At 34.0% G+C, this 22272-nt stretch overlaps 1 protein-coding gene across 1 annotated transcript; it reads right to left on the bottom strand.

Annotated features, from left to right (window-relative positions):
• Positions 1-20105: 20105 nt before the first annotated feature.
• LOC120586106 (melanoma-associated antigen B16-like) lies at positions 20106-21046 on the bottom strand. Its single transcript, XM_039842529.1, is given in 2 exon segments — positions 20106-20786; positions 20918-21046. Coding segments are annotated over 2 exon segments (810 nt in total).
• Positions 21047-22272: the final 1226 nt, after the last annotated feature.

Raw genomic sequence — 22272 nt, 5'->3', positions numbered from 1 at the left:
AAGATCTATTCTAATTAAAATATAAGCAGCATTAATAAACTTATTCCTATCTTAGAAATAAGCACCTTCTCCTTTGTTCCTCTGTGCTCCCAAGCACCACACAAAAGCATCCAATGGTTAGATTTCAGATGATGATGCTTTCAGCAATAGTTATTTGGAATTAAGAAAGATTGCAGCATAGAATTGTGAAAAGACCTATTCACTGAATTTATATAAGCCTGTCATTAACTAATTAATCCTGATACTATTTGGTTTTTAGAAGCTAGAGTTTTATAAAATCCTCAAGACCTTTATGTTTCATTTTATTTATAGTAAAATCAATTTTGGTTACATTATTAAACAACAAACCCAGTTTAACAATGTTAAAATATTAACTTGAAATAACAAATTATTTATACTCGTTATAATGATATAATTAAGCATTTTAAGTCTCTTCAAAGCCAGTATCTTCATATATATGATGAGAAAGATAAAAACATTAATAAAATAGACTCACTAACATTTGCACTTCTAACTATTCATAAAGAGTAAACTCTAAAATATCTAAGATTCAGTGGGGGTATAGAGCATTGGTGCAGAGGGAACTGGATAGTTAAGATTAGTATAGCAGAAGCTATTGGTGTTCAGCTCAGGACCCTCAGATCCCTTGTATCTTTTCTAAGTGATACTTGCTCTACTTTATAGTGTGTATCAGTTTATAAGCAAGCCCTCAGCTGCAACTGTTTTTCAGAAACTGCTCAGTGGATACCAGAGGAGACTCTTTTATAAGCACAGAGAGCAGAGGCAACTCACAGCCATCTTTTACTCAATCAATGACGAATGCCAGTACAAGCTCAGCTCTTGTTTCCAGAGCCAGAAAGAAAAAGTGTCTGGTGGAATTTATCTCTGAGGCTAGGACGTTGCCTAAAACTGCGCTTTTGTTTGGCTTGTTCCCCTTCTCTTACCTTAATTTATTACATACAAATGAATTCTAACCTAAGGATCTGCTTCTGAGGAACACAATTTTAGAGAGAGAACTTCTAAAAACAGAGAAAATAGGACATGGAGAAGTTTGAAGGAAAAGACCAAGTGTTATCTACAATTTTTTTTTTCTAGAAAACCACCTAGATTTTTCAGTTTTATCTTTATTAAAACCACCAAAGATCTTAAAATACGTTATTTAATCATAAAATACAGAACACAGTGCCTTTTATAATATGGTCTTAAACCATTTTTCTATTTGTATCTATTGCAATTATTCTAAGTACAACTTATGTTCAAGCAATTGTAAGCTTTTTTTCTCCCATGCACTAAATTAAGACACTTCTGCATTAATTCACTTTTCACTATTTTTGCCCATCCTATATTTTGAACTTCAAACAAAGGTGGTATATAATTGCTAATTGCATATAGAATTTGAGAGTAAATGATAATATTTCAAATTAAATTATGGAGGAAATGAACTATTTGGTAAAGAAAAGATTACTAGATAATTTCAACCTTAATAATAGTGAAGAGTAATAACAACAACAAAAGATAAGGCTAAGGGTATTTTATGAAGTTATCAGTTTCACTGTTAGCTGAAAATTAGCAAACCAGTAGAAAAAAACACAACCTTACAGAAAATAATGAAATGATGTATTTAAAATTATAAATTAAAAACTTACATATAAAGTCAGGCAAGTGTAAAGGTATAAAGAAGAAACTATAGACTAGAAATATCAGTATTGAGAAGATATCGCCACAAATTTTTTTGGACATTAAAAAGATAATAAGGATTTCCTTTTCTGGGAATGGCGGACTAAGTCTATTGGATAACTCCCCTGCAGAAAATGACTATCATACATGGACAGAATACAAAAGCAACTACCTGAAAAGTACTGAAGAGTGGAGAGAAACAGACACATGCTAGTAAAGAGTACATTCTTTGAAGATAGAGGTGGCTGTATTAAATAAGATTCGTCATTGTGGCATTTAGCCTATGCACTCAGCGTGGTATACACAGAAGATAGTAGGGGTATAAGTGGAAAAATAATTTTCTGGTTTAGAAAACCAAAGCCTGGAAAATCATGACTACTGAAAATGATGGAGAAATTCTAAAAGGGAAAGGCCAAACAAAGAATATCTAAATTTTACAAATGAGTTGGAAAGAAACAAAACTGTTACTTTCACAGATAAAGTGACTGTGTATGAGAAAAATAAAAAAGATTCTAAAGATAATTTTTAGAAAGAATACATACATTTATCAATGCTGCTAGATATAAGATCAATGTATTAAAATGGCTAATGATTTTATTTAAACCATCAGATTTATAAGAGAATAAAAACCCACCAGAGATGTAGAAAATAAATCTAATTGCTAATTTCTGCATGAAAAATACAAAATATTATAAAAAGAAGATTTGAAAAGCTTACATAAAGGGAAGAAGACAGTTCTCAGGGTTTTAAACAATTAATAATTCTACTATATCAATTCCTCTCAAACATATCCATAGACCAAATCTATTATCAATCAAAATACCATCAGTTCTTGTACCAAAGTTGAAGAATTTATTAAAATTCATATATAAATGAAAATAGACAAGAGAATCTTTTAGAAACCTGGGACACTAACACAATTAGATATTAACTTATATAAAACTACAGTATAAGGATAGAAAAACGAGTTAGTCAGACAAGTTACAGAGACATAGGCATGGTCATTGTCAAAGGTTGCACTGCAAAGCAGTGGGTAAAAATTGAAAAATGTCAATAAGAGGTGTTGGATAAAATGGATTTCTGTGTGGAAATAATAGATCTTAATGACTACCTTATAGTATTTACAAAGCTAAATTATAAAATTTTTAGGAGAAAAAAGAACAACATCATAATTTCCTCAGAGTGAGAAACATTTGTGAAATTAAAAACAAAAATCATTAACTTAAAGGAAAAACATAATTAGATTGAATTTAAAAAAATTCTTTTAATTAAAATCACTATTATGGGAATGTAAAAGTAAACCACAGGTGAGGAGAAAACATTTGCAATGCATATATTCAAAAAGAGACTCACATCCTGAATAATGAAGGGCTCTAAAAATCAATAAGAAAAAGACAAACAAGTCAATTAAAATTGGCAAAAAGAAAAAAAATTTGAAAAGCTACTTCATTTTATGTATATAATATATATACATAAATATCCAGTAAACGTTTGAAATTTTGCTGAATTGCATTAGTCATAATTAAATGTTAATTAAAACTAGAGCGAGATATCATTACACTAAAAAATCTAAAATATAAAAGACTAAAAGTACCCAGATTTGGTGAAGACATTGAACAAGTGGAATTCTCATACACCAGTGGTAACTGGCATCAGCATTTTATAAAAATATATTTCCTAAACCTAAGCAAACAAATAATCCATTATTCAACAATTCCACACCTAGATATATACCCAAAAGAAATATACTGGAATGTTCCTAGTAGCTCCATTAGTAATAGCCAATAATTGAGGACGATCCAGACACCCTTCTACAGTAGAGTATTCAATAACGATATCACAGTTAAAGTTGTCTGGAAGGAAATTCTGAGATGGAATTTGGACTGCAAGATGTTTACTAGGGATCAATACCTATGAAAGAAGTGAAAGGAAGTACTGATTGAACAGAGAGAAGTGGATCTTTGATGCAGGAACAACAAAGCCTCAGTCTGAAACAGACGGGGATCTTAGGCATAGAGGAAACCCATTAGAGTTGTCTAAATTGGATTGAAAATAGTGAGGACTTTGTAACTTCTGTTATATTCAGTAACTGGATGTGAACTGTCCCAGGAAATGTATAACCTAAGTGAGAAAATTCTCCAGCTGAAACAGAACATGTAGAAGATGATCGCTGGAGGCCATTTGCTGATAGTGCTCCCTACAGTGGCAGCAAGTCCTCCCTAAAGGAAGATCTGAGCATCCCATCTCAACATCTCAGCAACTGATGGAATACTGCATCTCCGATGATAATGAACAAATTATTGCTATATGAAATATAGACATATCCTACAAATATCATGTTAGGTAAGAAAAAAATGTCATAATTCTATGTAATTTCCACAAAGTTCAAAAACAGAAAAAGTTAAACAATTTTCAAAGCCACCTAAGGGCAGTCATTAATGACTAGGAGGGGCCAAGAGATTTCTTGGGAAATGGTGATGGTCTATTTATTGATTGCATACTGTACCAATGTGCTCACTTTGTTAAAATAAATTCAACATTGCCCTTATGATTTGTTCACATTTCTGTATGTATATTATGTGCTAGGATAAAGCAAATAAAAAGTGATGGCTAATTATGTCCCCAGCCAAAAAAATGCAGCAACAATTTTCAGAGCAGAAACAACAGGTAGTGCAATGAGAGCTAGACAGAGACCCACTGATCACAGAGATTTTACGGCACCTCTCACAATAAAATGAACAAAATATTGGTAAATGTAGATAATCTGAAAAAACAATCAAAAGTATGTAGTATATACATTTATATATATTTAAACTATGATGAAAATCTACTTTTTCAAATGTTTATTGAACATTCATTAAAATTTCCCATACATTAGACCACACACAAAAAAATACACCTCCATAGTTCCCAAAGAATCAAAGTAACAGAAACAGCGTTCTCTGAGCACAGTAAAACTAAATCAATATTAATAACATATCAGAAGTGAAAAGGCCCTTTTACTGGCAAATAAAAATAACCTTTTAATCAAAGGAGAAATACAAAGCAAATTTGGAGATTTTCTTGAAAATAAAGTGACAATAAAAATTAGTATGTATGGGATACAGCTATAAAATGCAGGTAAAAAATTTCCAACTCTTTTACACATACAACAAGGCTCAGCAAATCTTTATGAATTGAGTCATTCTAATATTTTTTTCTTCCTAGAATATTCTTCCATTTTTTTCCTTTTGGAATCCTACCCTTCCCTCAGATCCACCTGAAATTAACTCTTTCATTGATCAGCCCTCTTTGTTCTCTAAAACTAAATATAAGCTTGCCTTGTTTAATAAAGATGTAAATGAATTAATTTAAATTCTGTTTGATTTCAAAAATTTGAGTAAGGATAGGAATGTATTTGCACATCTTTATGGATACTTTTATTTTCTATTGTTACTTGTATTTTATGTCAACTTTTATTAATCCCCAATTTAATGCAGTAGCTAGACCACATTTTATACATTTTTAAATATATTAGTCACTGCTTCGATTTGTTAATAGATGGTACTTAATAATTTAAACTATATAAAAATTGCCTATAATTTACTTGTTCATTTTACTTATCCAGTCACTATTTTCTTTATCAAGTATCTTTCTTAAGTACAGTTTCAATATACATAATTATAATTATGATTGTGGCATTTGTATTTCATACAAAAATCTATGAATTCAAATTCAGTGGCCTACAACTATGCACATTCTTACTCAAGTGGAATTTTCAGTTCTGAACTTGAATTTCTTAATTAGTCATTTTGGAAAAGTTCAATATTTCGGCTGAAAGCAACTGACATATCTTCCTCCTAGTGTCACTATGTGAACAACAATCATTGGTAGCAGTTAAGACTGCCTAATCTTTGATGAGCATATTTTAGCTCACTTATGAGTATCTCTATTGCTTCTTTTATCTCTTAATAATAGACTGATAATTTTTAATGTTATATCCCATTCCTTTTTATAGTAGAAGCTCAGGTCAGTTCAGGTTGAATATTCCCAAGTGCTCTGATAATTAGAATAATGTTTCTAGTGTGTACACGAAAAGTATAAGTATAAAATTTAATATGTCGGCATGCCAAAAAATAAATGGTGGCAGCATTCCAGAAAGGATTAAATTCATTGAATAGTTGTTAATAAGGTTTTTACTCAGGGGTGATCCATCTTTCTCATTTTCTTTTCCTGTGTTAGCAACTCCAAAAACAGTTCTCCCTAATGAATTATTGAATCAGCCAAGATAAAATAATATAAATGAACATACAAAAATTCCATTAAATGATACAATCCTAAAGACTTTTACAAACTCACTTATTATGTCAAATAACTTTAGATAGCCAAATAACATAGAAACAATATGGTGAATAAATGTCTCCCAGTGACACAAGAATTATAAGGATATATTAGTTAATATTAATACAGTCTTAGAGAAGGTGCAGTTTAAATATCTGGTTTAGGCTGCAAATGTAGAGGAAGGCTGAAAAAAAAGTAGTCATTTCATGTCACCAAGTATAAGAAGTAATTTTTATAATGAAGAGATCTTACTTGACTCAAATTAATCACATGATTCCCAAGTTAGACATTTATAAGGAACAAATTTATATTGAGATACTAGTTTAGATAGATGCTTCCCACAGCCAAGTCAGAAAATTATACTAATGTGCTTTCTTCTTTAAAAATCCATGCATTTCGTCTTTTTTTCCATAGCAAATGTATACTAGAGGCAAAAAATACTAAATTTTTAGGTGAGAAAAGTGTCACTAAGAAAAATAAGGATGTGAAGATCATTAAGTTAGAGAAATAATTTTATAATTTTAGAGATTCCTTTGTCTTTTCTATTATCAATATTGATACAAATTGTCTCCATAAAATCCTGAATTTTCAAGTGTCTGCTATTAGTTTTTTAATCATTTATTCAGAAATGTGCTAATGTCATTTAGTAAATCTTTTTTAAACCTCAAAATGATTATTTAGGCATCACTAACTGTTAAGGAGTATGGGCTTTAGAGTTAGATGCTCCTGTGTTTGACCTGCTGTTGTCTCAGAAAATTTACTTTACTGCTTTGAACTTCAGTTTTTCCATATATAAAATGGTCTAAAAACAGCTATCTTATAGTGTGAGTCTGAGAATTAAATAAGATGATAAGTAAAGTGCCTTGAAGAATATCTGGCTAAAATTACTGCACAATAAGCAGAAACAGTTATTAATAGCATAACATCATTAACACTATTATTATTATAAAATATTGCATCTGTCACAATATCCACTTTAGACTTTTCTGAAACTGTCTTTCAAATATTTTTTGATTATTTTCTAAACTTCTATGAACCCCAGTATGCTGGGGATTATCATCTGCAACAACAATAATCCAGAAGAGATACAGCTTCCACTCAACCCATGGAGAATAAACTTTTCTTTGCAATGGATAAGTGGTCTTTGAAGTTTTGAAATTAGTAGTTTACTTTCAAAGTTTACTTAGTAGACATAAATAAATTCTCACTGAAAAAAAACTTCAAATTATAGATTAGAGTGCAGTTACATAAAGTAGCAAAGTGCAAAAGGTGTGTTTAGCAAATATTTGGTAAATGAATGAATAAATGCAGAGTGATCCAATGTATATTGCTTTAATATGCCCTCCTTCACTGGGCATTCGAACATAAGTTCCTCCACTTCCTGGTGGTGAGTTCAGGACTAATATAATTAATATACTAGTTATTCAGAGAGAGTCCTTCCCTTGGAAGTTCTAAGGGACAGGGTCTGCTTCATGCCCGTTTGGTATTTTCTGTCTTCTTTTCTCTTTCAAGAAATTCTGCACATTTGGTGACACAGTTAATGATACCATTGTAGTCTATTGTTTATTCATCAAAGCAGGTATTGCTTTTGAGTTTATCAAAAAAAATAGTACTCCTTGTCAGAAAAGTATTAAAAATACTAAATTAAGACACATGAAAACTTGTTCAATTAATATTACAGTGTTACGTAAATTGCTTAATTGCTCCTGTATAGTATATCTCATGTTTAAATTAACAAGATGCTACTGGTGACAGATAATAAAATATTCAAGTGTTAGAAACTTTAAGGAAATATCTAGATATAGTGATATAGCAAATGACACATCAAAGGAAAAACAGTGTTTTGTGAATGTTTTGTTTTTCTCATTGGTAGCATATAAATAATTGCTCGGACTTAAGATTTCACTTATTTAGAAGCAAACCACTTTATTGTTCTCATCTAGTTTCTTTTCCACAGTACCCAGACAAACTTTCTTAATGCCTGGTCCCTCGAAAGCAGATTCCAAGATAAGGATTCAAATGCCAGAGGTTTATTTGGGAAATGTGGAAAACAATCTCAGAATAGTGTAGAGTTGATGTGGGAAAGAGTAGGAAGCCAGCAACCACAGCGATCATCTAGAATCTAACCACATGGAGAAATTATGAAAAATGATGTAAACATATGTCTTGGGATTTTTCTATCCCTAGGGGTAAGGGGAGAGAAACTGGTGTATTTATATACCAACTCTTGTTCCTCTTAGGGTTTGTTATGCCTAAGAAGTGTAATTCTCTGGCACATCAGTGTGACCATGGAGGGAGAGAGGATTTCATATAAAACCCTCAGATGCATATCTTGGCAATTGGAAGTCCACTGGAGTAGGCTGTCATGGTAAGGGACAAATATTTTAGGCAGGGAATTTATGGCATCAGTATACCACCTTAGTAACAGGTAATAAAAAATGATATTAACTCTGTAGCTGTCACATAAGTAGCAGAGAGACAGAGAGAGAGACACAGAGAGAAAGGAGAGATAATTCAAGTAACCTTTTATCTTTCCTAAGATCAATGTCCTCTTCCCATTTTATAAAGAGAATGTAAATAATTTTTTTAAAAAAATCAGTGTCTTTTCATATCTCCATATTTATTATAATTGAATATACAAGTAGATACCCACTTAAATATTGCAGATCTTAACACAACTGAAAAAAAAAAAAAGAGAAGGGCTGGTTGGAGAGAAAAAAAGTGGGATTTTTGTTAATTTCAATATTATTTCAATTCAGCGTTATTTTCACATTTTTATTTGATTAACAGTAGGTAAATGAAAAAAAATTATACACAAGCTCTTTCACACAAGCAATTTCTACAGGACAATTTCACAGTTATAGAGGAAAGGCTGACATTCCTCTCTGAAAACATCCATCATTCATTCCAGTGGAAGATTTGTGTTTTATGTTTATACATTCAGATAATATTTAATAATAACATTATTTCCTAACAATTTTTTATCTCTCTTTTTTGTCATTTAGAAATTTTAATAAAAGTAAGTAGATTTGTGTATGACCCACAGAAGTTGAGAGCAAATACATGGACAAATGCATCTAAAGTCTCTAACAATCTCATTTAGCAGCCCAAACAATTACTTAGGTTAATGAGGTAACCAATTTCATGAATGTCCGATACGTGGCATTTGAACATTAATTTAATTCCTAGACTTATAGACTTTTAGTGGGAGATTATATTATGGCTACAGTAGGAGTAAACACTTGTAGACTCCAAAATGTGTCACAATATTAATTAAAAATAGATATCAGATGATCAAACCCACAATTAATACTTTCACTTCACCTATTTTGATCTTAAATATTTGCAAACCTCAAAACAAACATGAATGATATATTTTAAAAATAAATGACCACATTATTTTCTGTTGTTAGTAAGTATTCCTATCTCTAGTCATTTATATTTATACACCTGTATCTACCATGAAGTGTACTGCAAGTCCACACACATTCAGATGGTGATGACGCCAAAGTATGACTAAATTTTAAACCACTTTATAAATAAACTTCTTACTTTAGAATACTTTTGGATTTATATAAAAGTTGTGAAGACATGCAAACTTTCCATTTACCCCATAACTAGCTTGCCCTACAAATAACGTATCATACTATCATGGTACATTTATCACACGTAATGAACCAACATTGATACATTCTGAATAAACACTACGCTACCCATTAATCTTTCTCTAACGTCCTTTTTCTGTCCCAGAATCCAATCCAGATTACTATATAGCATTTAGTCATCATATGTCCTTAGCCTCCTCTGGACTGAGAAAGTTTCTCAGATTTTCCTTGTTTTCAATTACTAAGAGTTTTGAGGAGTACTACTCAGGAAAACTGTTCCTCAGTTCGGATTTGTTTGATGTTCGTCTCATGGTTAGAAAAAAATAAATGTATAGGATTGGAGGACTAAGACTGCAGAGGGGAAGTGTCATTTTTATCTTACCAGATTAAGTGTGAATACTTCAACATGATTTAACACTGATGATGATAACCCGATCACCTGGCTGAGATAGGGTTTGCCAGGTTTCTCCACTCTAAAGTTTTTTGTTTTTGTTTTCTCCTTTCCCTACTTTACTGTTTTGAAGCAAATCACTAAGCTCCATCCACACTTAAAGGATGGAGAATGAAGTTCCACTTCCTTGAGGGATAGGTACCTATATAATTCATTTGGAATTCTTCTACTTCAGATTTTTTCTTTTCCATTTATTCAATTATTTGATTATTTCTTTATATTAAAATGAACTCATAAATATTTATTTCATACTTTGAGTTATGATCCAATAGTATGTTATGTGTTTTGTTGTGGCTTCTGCTATTGGAAGCTCTTTGACATACCTCCATCATTTTGTTTTTATGGGCACTTCCCCAATTATTTAATTAAACAAAAGCTGCTATTTCCTAATCCTTACAAGTACTTAAATTTAGGCTTCATTTGTTTAAATAGAGTACATGCAAATATGGATATCTAAAAGTACTGAGACCTTTGTCCTGAGATATATTTTACTCTATCTTTTTTAACATTTACATTATTTCAAGAATAAATTAGAATTTATTTACACAGAACATGAATTTTAATTGATTTTAAAATATATAAGGTGTACATTTAAGATTATTTCCCAGATAAACAAAGAATTTTTTTAGGATACAATTTAGTAAACTACTTTTCATGGATCTACATCCCTTATATTAAATACATTTTAAAAATTATTAATCAAACAAGTGATTTTGTTAAAAAAATAGTCAATCAGTATGGGTAAAGCTGATTTCCTACAAGTACTACACCCAAATCTAGCTCTGCTCTATAAAGATAATGACCATTATCAGTTTACTATTCTCTTTCTAGATTATTCAGTATAATTACATACTTTACATCAAAGAAAAAATATAATGTTGTTTCTTTTTTAGAAAATAATTTCTCTGTGACTCATTATTTCCATCTGTGAAATGAGTATAATATTTTTTGCTTCATAGATTTTGAAGAGGATTGCTCCTATTAATATAATATGTTCTTAGGTCAATGTGTGGCATATAGAAGCAAATAGAACTTTTTGAAATATATTGATAATATTTTTATAAATATATGTACATATCTTCTAATTTTTTTAACCATTGTTTAGATTCCATAGAATATGTGTCTGTGTGGTTTACTCAACTAATCGCTTAACAGATAATTTCTTACATTTATCTCAATTTTAAAGTTACTTCAAATCTCTCTGTCACCATCATTCTTGTGAATATTGCTTTGAACATATATGTAAGTGCAGAGACACAAATATGTGGAATTTTAATAGGTATTGTTAAATAACCCTCCAAAATGCCTATCAATATTTATACAACAACATTTATATCAAATTTTACCTACATTGGTTATACTCAAAGTTTCAATTTTTTGTCATGCTGATTGCCAAATAAGGGCATTTCTTATTTTAGTTGTGATTTTCTTGAGTGCCAGCAAAATTATACATGTTTTCATCTTATTATTAATACTTAAAATATCCTATTCAGTAAACTGTCACTTCTCATTCTTTACTTCATTTTTCATTCAGATGTATTGTTTTTTTCTTTTTGACCTGTTAAAATATTTGAAATATTCCTTATCAAACTCTTGGTTTTGAACTTTTAAAATGACATTTATTTGGGGCTCAGAAGTTCATAATTGATCAATGAAATTTAACTTTTGCTTTTGCTTTGCAGTTTATATTGTGTCTAAGATGATATTTGCTACTGAATGTTATAAATTTATTTTTCTACATTTTTTTCTAATAAAGTTTTTTTTGCCTATTTTTCCTTAAATTCATCAGGAACTTAATTTATTTTGGTGAACGGTGTTTTACAGATTTGTATTTTTATTTTTCAAATAGCCAGTTATTTTAAAATAATTTATTGATCTGTTTATTCTCTAATATCTCAAAATGCCACTGTCACAGTTAATTATCACACTGAACTTTACCTGAGCCTACTGTTTTGTTTTATAATTTTTACAAAATTATCTTGGCAATGCCTTATTTTGTTCCTTTGTATGAGTTTTAGAATCAGTTCATCGGGTTACATGAAAACTCTGTGCCAATTCTTAATAGCATTGCACCAAATTTATATATGAATTAAGGGAGAAATGACAAATTACAACACTAAAGATGTCTATACAGAAACACTATGTTTTTCTATTCAATCAGAGCTTCTATTCATTAGGACAGTTTTATATTTCTCCTTATATAAGTATTGTACATTGTGATTAGTTCTATTCTAACTTATTTTATAATTTTGCTATTCTATTTATTTATTTATTTATTTATTTATTTATTTATTATTAAGTTTATTGGGGTAACATTGGTTAATACAATTATATAATTTTCAGGTGTACATTATAATTTGACATCTATATATTCCACCTTGTGATTACCATCCAAAGTCCAGTTTCCTTCAGCTACCATATATTTGACCCCTTTTACCCCACTTCCCCTCCCCCTGGTAACCACTATCTTTGTCCATGTCCCTGAGTCTCTATTTGTCCTGTTCATGTGTTGCTTTTAGGTTTCTATCCCACATATAAATGATATCATGTGATTTTCAACTTTTTCTGTCTGGCTTATTTCACTTAGCATGATTATCTCGAGGCCCATCCATGTTGTTGCAAATGGCAGTATTTCATCTCTTCTTATGATTGAGTAACATTCCATTGTATATATGTACCACAGCTTCTTTAGCCAATCATCTATCATAGGATACTTCAGTTGCTTCCATGTCCTGGCCACTGTGAATAATGCTGCTATGAACATCGGTGTGCAAATATCTTTTTGAATATGGATTTTCAAGTCTTTGAGGTAAATACCCAGTAGTGGGATTGCTGGATCATATGGTAGATCAATTATTAGTTTTTTTGAGGAACATCCATACTGTTTCCATAGTGGCTGTACCAATTTTCAGTCCCACCAGCAGTGGATGAGGGTTCCTTTTTCTCCACAACCTCTCTAACATTTGTTATTACTTGCCCTGTTGATTATAGCTATTCTAACAAGTGTGAGATGGTATCTCATTGTGGTTTTGATTTGCATTTCTTGAAAAGCTAGTGATGTTGAACATCTTTTCATATGTTTGTAGGCCATTTGTATGTCTTCTAGGAAGAAGTGTCTGTTCAGGTCCTCTGCCCATTTTTTGATTGGATCGTTGGTTTTTTTATTGTTATTGAGTCATATGAGTTCTTTATATATTTTGGATATTAAGCCCTTATCAGAGACGTTGCTTGCAAATATATTTTCCCATTGAGATGGTTGTCTCTTTACCTTGTTGACGATTTCTTTTGCTGAGCAGAAGCATTTTAGTTTGATGTAGTCCCATTCATTTATTTTTGCTTTTACTTCCCTTGCCTTTGAGGTCAAATTCATAAAATCCTCTTTACGTCCAAAGTCCTTGAGTTTCGTTCTTATGTTTTCTTCTACACATTTTATTGTTTCAGGTCCTATATTCAGGTCCTTAATCCACTTTGAGTTAATTTTCTTTGTGGTGATAGACAACAGTCTAGTTTCATTCTTTTGCAGGTGGCTTTCCAGTTTTCCCAGCACCATTTATTGAAGAGGCTTTCCTTTTTCCACTGTATGGTTTTGGCTTTTTTGTCAAAAATTATTTGCCTGTATATATGGGTTTATATATGGACTCTCAATTCCATTCCACTGGTCAATGTGTCTGTTTCACTGCCAATAGCATGCCGTTTTGATTACTGTTGCTTTGTAGTATAATTTGAAGTGATGCTTCCAGCCTCATTCTTTTTTCTCAGGATGGCTTTGGCAATTGGTGTTTTTTGTGCTTCCATACAAATCTGATGATTTTTTGTTCTGTTTCTTTAAAAAGTGCCAATGGGATTTTGCTGGGGATTGCATTAAATCTGTATAATGCTTTAGGTAAGAAGGTCATTTTAACTATGTTAATTCTTCCAATCCAAGAAAACGGAATATCTTTCCATTTTTTTGTATCTTCTTCAATTTCTTTTAATAAGGTCTTGTAGTTTTCATTATATAGGTCCTTCACATGTTTCGTTAAATTTATTCCTAGGTATTCTATTCTTTTAGTTGCAATTGCAAAAGGAATTATTTTTTCTACTTCTTTTTCTGACGCTTCATTTTNTTTTTAACATTAATTTTGTATCCAGAGACTCTACTGTATTTCCTTATTATTTCTAGCAGTGTTCTTTTGGAGTCGTTAGGGTTTTTCTATATAGAGAATCATGATATTGCAAATACTGACAGTTTAACTTCTTTGTTTCCTATTTGGATGCTTTTATATCTTTCTCTTGCCTGATTGCACTTGCTAGGACCTCCAATGTTATATTGAATAGCAGTGGCAACAGTGGACAGCCTTGCCTTGTTCCTGATCTTAGAAGGAAGGTTTTTAGCTTTTCACCATTAAGTATAATGTTGGCTGAGGGTTTGTCATATATGGCCTTTACTATATTAAGGTACTTTCCTTCTACATCAATTTTGTTAAGTATTTTGATCATAAATGAATGCTGTATCATGTTGAAGGCTTTTTCTGTATCTATTGATATGATCATATGATTCTTATTTTTAATTTGTTTATGTGGTGTATCACATTAATCTATTTGCATATGTTGAACCATCCCTGTGCCCCTGGGATAAAGCCCACTTATATAACCATCCCTGTGCCCCTGGGATAAAGCCCACTTGTATAATCTTTTTAATATGTTGCTATATTTGGTTCACTAGTATCTTATTTAGAATTTTTGTGATCATGAGAGATATTGGTCTGTAGTTTTCTTTTTTTGTGTTATCTTTACTAGGTTTTGGTATCAGAGTAATATTGGCCTCATAAAATGAGTTAGGAAGTATTGCCTCCTCCTCGATTATTTGGAAGAGTTTGAGGAGAATAGGTATTAAATCTTCTTTGAATGTTTTGTAGAATTCACTGGTGAAGCCATCTAGTCCTGGACTTTTACTTTTTGTAGGTTTTTGATGATTGTTTCAATTTCCATACTGCTGATCGGTCGTTTTAGATTTTCCAGATCTTCTTGATTCAGTCTAGGAAGATTGTATTTTTCTAAGTACTGGTCCATTTCTTCTAGGTTATTAAATATACTTTTTCATAGTATTCTTGCATGATTCTTTGTATTTCTGCGATGTCAGTCGTAATCTCCCCTTTTTCATCCCTGATTTTATTTATTTGTGTCCTTTCTCTTTTTTCTTTAGTGAGTCTAGCCAGGGGTTTGTCAATTTTATTAACCTCCTCAAAGAACCAGCTCCTTATTTATTTTTCTATTGTTTTTTTNAATATCTTTTCATTTCTTTGTATCTTCTTCAATTTCTTTTAATAGGGTCTTGTAGTTTTCATTATATAGGTTTTTCACTTGTTTTGTTAAATTTATTCCTAGATATTTTATTCTTTTTGGTGCAATTGCAAAAGAAATTATTTTTCCACTTCTTTTTCTGATACTTCATTATTAGTGTATAGGAAAGCTATGGATTTTTGAACATTTATTTTGTATCCAGAGATTTTACTGTATTTGCTTACTGTTCCTAGCAGTGTTCTTGTGGAGTATTTAGGGTCTTCTATATAGAGAATCATATCATCTGCAAATAGTGACAGTTTGACTTCTTTGTTTCCTATTTGGATGCATTTTTATTATTTCTCGTGACTGATTGCACTCGCTAGGACCTCCAATGTTGTATTAAATAGCAGTGGCGATAGTGAACAGCCTTGCCTTTTTCCTGATCTTAGAGGGAAGGTTCATAGTTTTTCACCATTAAGAATAATGTTGTCTGAGGATATGTCATAGATGGCCTTTATTATGTTAAGGTACTTTCCTTCTATACCAATTTTGTTAAGTGTTTTGGTCGTAAATGGATGCGGTATCTTGTCAAAGATTTTTTCTGCATGGATATGATCAAATGATTCTTTTTTAAAAATTTGCTTATGTGGTGTATCACATTAATCGATTTGCATATGTTGAACCATCCGTATGCCCCTGGGATGAAGCCCAATTGATCATGGTGTATAATCCTTTTAATATGTTGCTATATTTGGTTCACTAGTATCTTATTTAGGATTTTTGCATCTGTGTTCATGAGAAATATTGGTCTACAGTTTTTTATGTGTGTGTGTGTTATCTTTATCAAATTTTGGTTTCAGAGTAATATTGGCCTCATAAAATGAGTTGGGAAGTATTGCCTCCTCTTCCATAGGTGTTACACCTTCTTTGAATGTTTGGTAGAATTCACTGGTGAAGCCATCTGGTCCTGGATTTTTACATTTTGGTAGGTTTTTGATGATTGTTTTAATTTCCATACTGTAGATCGGTCTATTTAGATTTTCCAGTTTTTCTTGATTCAGTCCAGGAAGGCTGTATTTTTCTAAGTACTGGTCCATTTCTTCTAGCTTATTAAATTTGATGTTATATACTTTTTCATAGTATTCTTGTATGATCCTTTGTATTTCTGCAGTGTCTGTCATAATTTCCCCTCTTTCATCCTTACTTTGTTTCTTTGTGTCCTTTCTCTTTTTTCTTTAGTGAGTCTAGCCAGGGGTTTGTCAATTTTATTAACCTCCTCAAAGAACCAGCTCCTTATTTATTTTTCTATTGTTTTTTTGTTTTGTTTTCAATTTCATTTATTTCTGCTCTAATTTTGAATATTTCTTTCCTTCTGCTGACTTTAGGCCTCATTTGTTCTTTCTTTTCTAGTTTTTAAAGATGAAGCATCAGGTTGTTTATTTGGGCTTATTCTTATTTTTGGAGATAGGCCTGTAATGATATGAACTTTCCTCTTATGACCATTTTTGCCATGTCCCAAAAGTTTTGATATGTTGTACTATCATTATCATTCGTTTCTATGTATCTCTTGATCTCTCCTTTTATTTCTTCCCTGATCCAGTTATTCTTCAGTAGCATGTTGTTTGATCTCCTTGTATCTGTGGTTCTTCTTGCTTTCTTTTTGCAGTTGATCTCTAATTTCAGAGCATTATGATCAGAGAATATGGTTGGTATGATTTTAACCCTCTTATATTTGTTGAGGCTATCTCTGGGTCCTAGTATGTGGTCGATTCTTGAGAATGTTCCATGCGCACTAGAGAAGAATGTATAAGCAGCGTTTTTGGCATGGAAGGCTCTGTAAATGTCAATTATGTCCAGTTGGACTAATGTGTCATTTAAAGATGTTATTTCCTTATTGATTTTCTGTTTGGATAATCTGTCCATATCCAACAGTGGGGTATTTAGGTCCCCTACTACAATAGTGTTTTGGTCTGTTTCTCCCTTTAGTTCTGTTAGTAATTGCTTTACATATTTTGGGACTCCCTGATTGGGAGCATAGATATTAATAAGTGTTATTTCTTCTTGGTGCATGATTCCTTTTATCATTATGAAGTGTCCCTGAGTATCTTTCTTTACCTTCTTTATTTTGAAGTCTATTTCGTCTGATATTAGTACCACTACTTCCGCTTTTCTCTGAAAGCCATTTGCTCGAAATATCATTGCCACCCTTTCACTTTGAGTCTATATTTATCTTTGGAGCTGAAATGTGTCTCCTGAAGGCAGCTTATGGTTGGGTTTTGTTTTTTGATCCATTCTGCAACTCTGTGCCTTTTTATTGGTGAGTTCAGTCCATTTACATTTAGGGTGATTATTGAAATATGAGGTCTTCTTATAGCCATTTTATCTTTTGCTTTCTGGTAGCTTGATGTTTCCATTGCTTCATTGTCCTTGCATTTCTGTTTTCTTTATTTTGGTTGGCTTTTGTGGGTTTTCCCTCTGGTCATTCTTGTTTTATGTTATTTACTTCAGTTCTGAATCTTCTGTGTGTGGTTATCATTATGAATATGTAAAGGATAGTTATAGATATACAGTCATCCCTTTTCTTCTGCATGTACCTTATCTCCATTCCCCTTTGCAAATTTGGATCTTTGAATCCTCCCCTTTTCAGTCATTGTTATCTTAATTTGTCTCTATGTATACTGAACATTCATTACTATCTTGCTATAGCAATTCTCTTCTTATTGTTTAAGCTTGTAATGCCCTGTTCTTAGTAAGGGTTGTACTCCTCTGCTTCTCTTTGCCTGGTAGTCACCTTACGCCTGATGATGATGATGATGATGATGATGATGATGATGATGATTAATTTGTCCTTTTGTTTTAGGTGAGCTGACCCCTTTCAGTATTTCCTGTAGTGCAGGCCTTGTAGTGGAGAATTCGCTGAATTTTTGTATGTCTGGAAAGCTCTTAATTTCTCTTTCATATCTAAAGGAGAGCTTAGCTGGATACATTATTCATGGCTGGTAGTTCTTTTCACTTAATATTTTAAATATTTGATACCATTCTTTTCTGGTTTTTAAGGTCTGTGCTGAGAAGTCCGAGGATAATCTAATAGATTTTCCTTATAGGCTACCATTTTCTTCTCCCTGGCTGCCCTGAGAATTCTGTCTTTGTCATTGATTTTTGATCATTATAATATAATATGTCTTGGTGAAGGCCTTTTTGGGTTGAAGAAGTTGGGTGTTCTGTTGACTCCTTGAATTCCAAGCTCTAGCTCATTCCTTAGATTTGGGAAATTCTCGTCAACTATCTGTCTGAAAATGCTTTCTAGTTCCTGATTGTTTTCCTCGTCTTCAATAATGCCCAATATTCTCATATTTCCCCCTCTGATGGTATTAGCTAGGTCTTGTATTTCTCTTTCATGATTTTTCATTCTTGGGTTCGCTGTTCTTCCTTCTGATTTTTTTCTAGATTTCTGTCTTCAATTTCACTGATCCTTTCCTCCATTTGGTCAACTCTATTTCCCAAGCTTGCTATTTCATTTCTCAACTCTTGCAGTATGTTTTTTTATCTTCAAAAGTTCTGTTTGTTTCTTTTTGAGGGTTTCAATCTCCTTGCTCTGCTTGTCTAGTTGTTTTTTCAATTTCTGAAATTGTTGATATGACTCGTTTCACAAATCACTGAGTTTTTTCAGAAGTACCATCCTGAATTCTCTGTCATTTAAGTCACATATTTCTGTATCTGTTAGCTTATTTTCTGGAGATTTTTCTCTTTCTTTCTGAGATGCCTTGTCACCTTGGTTGTTCATGGTGTTTAATGGACTATTTCTCCACCTGGGCATTAATAGAAGTGTATTCCGCTTTTTGTTTTTGTTTTTCCAGAAAGTAAAACAAGCTTAGCCTGCTACAAAGAAGGCATTTTTCTTTTGGTTTCCAGTAGGTGGCGTCTAAGCCTCTTGGACCTCTGCTTTATATAAAGCCTTAAAAATGCCTTTATATAATGCGTTTATTTTCTTGTAGATATTTAATCACACTTATTACCCTCAGTTTCAGTCTCTGTCAGTGTTAACAATAGTTTTGGTAGCATTTGCTCAGATTCCCCTGTGGCTCCACGGCGGTCTGTCTTGGAGGGTATGGGGGTCTGGGCCCCCTGGGTTGGAGGTTGAGGGCTCCAACTCAACCTCAGTTTTGCAACCAGCCAGTAAAAATCACCTCTTGTTTTTTTGCCATCCTGCTTCTTTGCCTTCTGTCCTGATGACTCGGCCCTGCCGCTGACTGCGTGGAACTCACAAACTCTCCCAGGCGGGGCTGTTCAAGGAAGTCGCTGCACCTTCTCTCCTCCCCCACCTCCTACAGGGAGCTCCAGCAGCTGCAAGAGACAGCTTCTTTATTTCTCCCAGTCCACCACCCGACAGCCGGGGTTCTGTTCTGACCTGTGGTAGCTCTTATGTGCAGATCCCACGCTCAGACGTGCTGGTGTGCAGTTTGGGTGTTTTGTTGTTGTTGTTGTTGAGTTTTAGATATTCAGCTTATTGTTGTTTCAAGAGAAGAGATCTGGGGACATCTCTCACTTCGCCATGTTTCCTTTCAGTCTATAATTTAGATTCGTAAGCTAGTTAAACCTCTGATTAAAAGAAATAACATTTGAAAAACAGACAAATCTTCAAATCATCCATGTAGAATAAGAATAAATAGGTGTTCTACAGGTTTCCCACCGATCCCCCTCCAGTTTTCTACTATTTCAAATGTTGACTTACCTCTTCAAAGACAAAGCGAATACTCTCCCTCAGACTTCATTAGGGGTGGGGAGAACTACTGGATTTGGACTGGAACTTGCCCTGGCTCTGGTGGTGATACTAGCCTGGCTGCAGCTCTAGCCTGGGCTCTCTTTGTTTCATCTTTCAAAGCTTCCTGATACTGGGATGGAAAGTACCTGGGGCTGGTCCCATGAACCTTGGCCAAAAACTCTAACAATTTTATCTTGCTGGCTTCAGCACAGGCTACTGACCACAGGAATTCATAACATGGAGGATCACTGTTGGGCACCCGGAGGTACTCCAAGTACTTTTCTTTCACTAGATCTCTGGTGATGAGCTTCCTGGGCTCCTCAAAGATGAAGAGCTTCATCCTAGAATATAAGTCTATCATATTCAGCACTTCCCAGACTTATTCCTCAGTGGCATGGTTGTTGCCCTTCATGGAGATCGTGCCCAAGATAATAGGAGGCCTTCCCTCATAGATGAGGTCCAGTTTGTTAATCAGCTCATAGGAGTGGATAGTGGAGTCCAATTCCTGGAAATCAATACCAAAGGGCAGTTCCAAGTACTCAGAGGGTTTCCTGAAGATCTCAAAGAAGTCATCCCTGTCCTCTTTGATAACAGCTTCAGTTGTGTTTGCCTTTGTGATGGGCTCATTCATTTGATACTTGTGCAGCAGGAAATTGACTAATAATTCTACCTTTTCATCTAGAGAGTCTAAGGGCAAGCTCTGTGTCTGGTAGGGGTTGCAAAGTGTTTGAATTTTCTATCTCTTCTAGACTGACAGGAAGAGGAGTAGGCACTCTGAGGAGCCTGGGGAGTACTGTGTGTTCCAGGAGTTGAAACCTTCTCTACAATACAGGGTACCAGAGAAGAAGAGGTGGAGGAGGAAGCCTCATTCTCAGCCTCTGGAACCTGTGCACCCGCCAGGCCCTGGGTCTGTCTCACTGTGGCCCTGAAATCTTTGCTCATGTGAAAAGCATGGACTCTCCTCATCACTAGGCATGATAATTTGTGTGGGTGGCAGCAGATAAGAGTGTCAGCAAGAAAGTGGGCAAAGAGAGCCCAAAGTCTAAGGGAGAGAAGAAAGATATTACTGGTCTTAAGTATAAAGCTCTGATGGAGGCTGCCTCCACAGGTCTTCTCATCAAGGCAGTGCTCTAGGGCCTCACAGGCCTGTCCTGTATCACCTGTTCCATAAAAACCCAAAAGAGGAAATAGAAAGGCTCCTCTGGATACAGCCAGCCATCTCAGAGTGAAAATTTTCAGGGCTGACAGTAGGACAGGTGAGGTCTAGGTCTGTGGGATCCCTTCTGTTTTAAGGTGTGCCATTGCCTCAGCCCTCACTAACAGTCTTCACCTTGACTCTTGACATTGCTTGGAACATTTCCCACTCTTGAACTAAGCCCTCCCACTCCAATTGACAATCACTTCTCCGAGACCCTTAAGTAGGAAGTCAGGGGGTATCTTAATATAATAGATTTACCTAGAGCTGTCCAAGTCTAATAGCAGAGGTAGGATCCCTTTTGTTCTGGAGTAGGTAGTCTCCTCAGGCCTCACTCAGGGCCCTAATCTTGACCCTTGGAAGACTCTAGGTAATTTCCCCTCAGTTAATCTGAGGCCAAGCCCGCTCAGATCAGGCCTCACTTTCCTGCTCACCCAAAATGGAAGTCAGGCTGTACCTTACTCTGAAAGGTGTTCTGGGGCTTCTTAGGGATTATACCAGGAATGGAACTCCATAGAGCCCCACCATTCTTGGATGAGTGGTCCCATAATTCCTCAATTAGGGTTCTTATCTGGACACCTACAGGACCTGGTGATCTTCCCTCCACTGACTTGAGTCCACCTCCTCAGACCAGCTTCTACAATCCCAAGATCTGAGACTCCTGAGGAGGAACTCGGGGCATCATTTCTGTTGACCTCTGAAAGGCCTTCCAAGGCTGACAGCAGGGGTATGGCTCTTTCTCTTTTATGCCTCAATGGTTACTCAGAGTCCTCACCTGGACCCATTTCAGGCCTAGGATTCCTCCCTTTGTTTAACTGGGGCCCCTCCCTAGAGAAAGGTCCTTATGTGCCCGACTCTCTCTTTACACCTGGAAGGAAATTAAGGGGCATCTCAGTCTGACATTTATTCCAGATCTCCTAGGGCTGAGATCAGGGGCAGGGCTCTGTGGGGGCCCCTCCTTTCTAGGGTGGGCTCTCCCCTTAGTACCCATTCAAAA

The sequence above is a fragment of the Pteropus medius genome, unplaced genomic scaffold, assembly GCF_902729225.1.
Source record: "Pteropus medius unplaced genomic scaffold, Ma_sr-lr_union100, whole genome shotgun sequence".
NCBI lineage: Eukaryota > Metazoa > Chordata > Mammalia > Chiroptera > Pteropodidae > Pteropus > Pteropus medius.
Note: the sequence above shows the minus strand (reverse complement) of the source record. Positions and strands in the feature narration are given on the sequence as shown.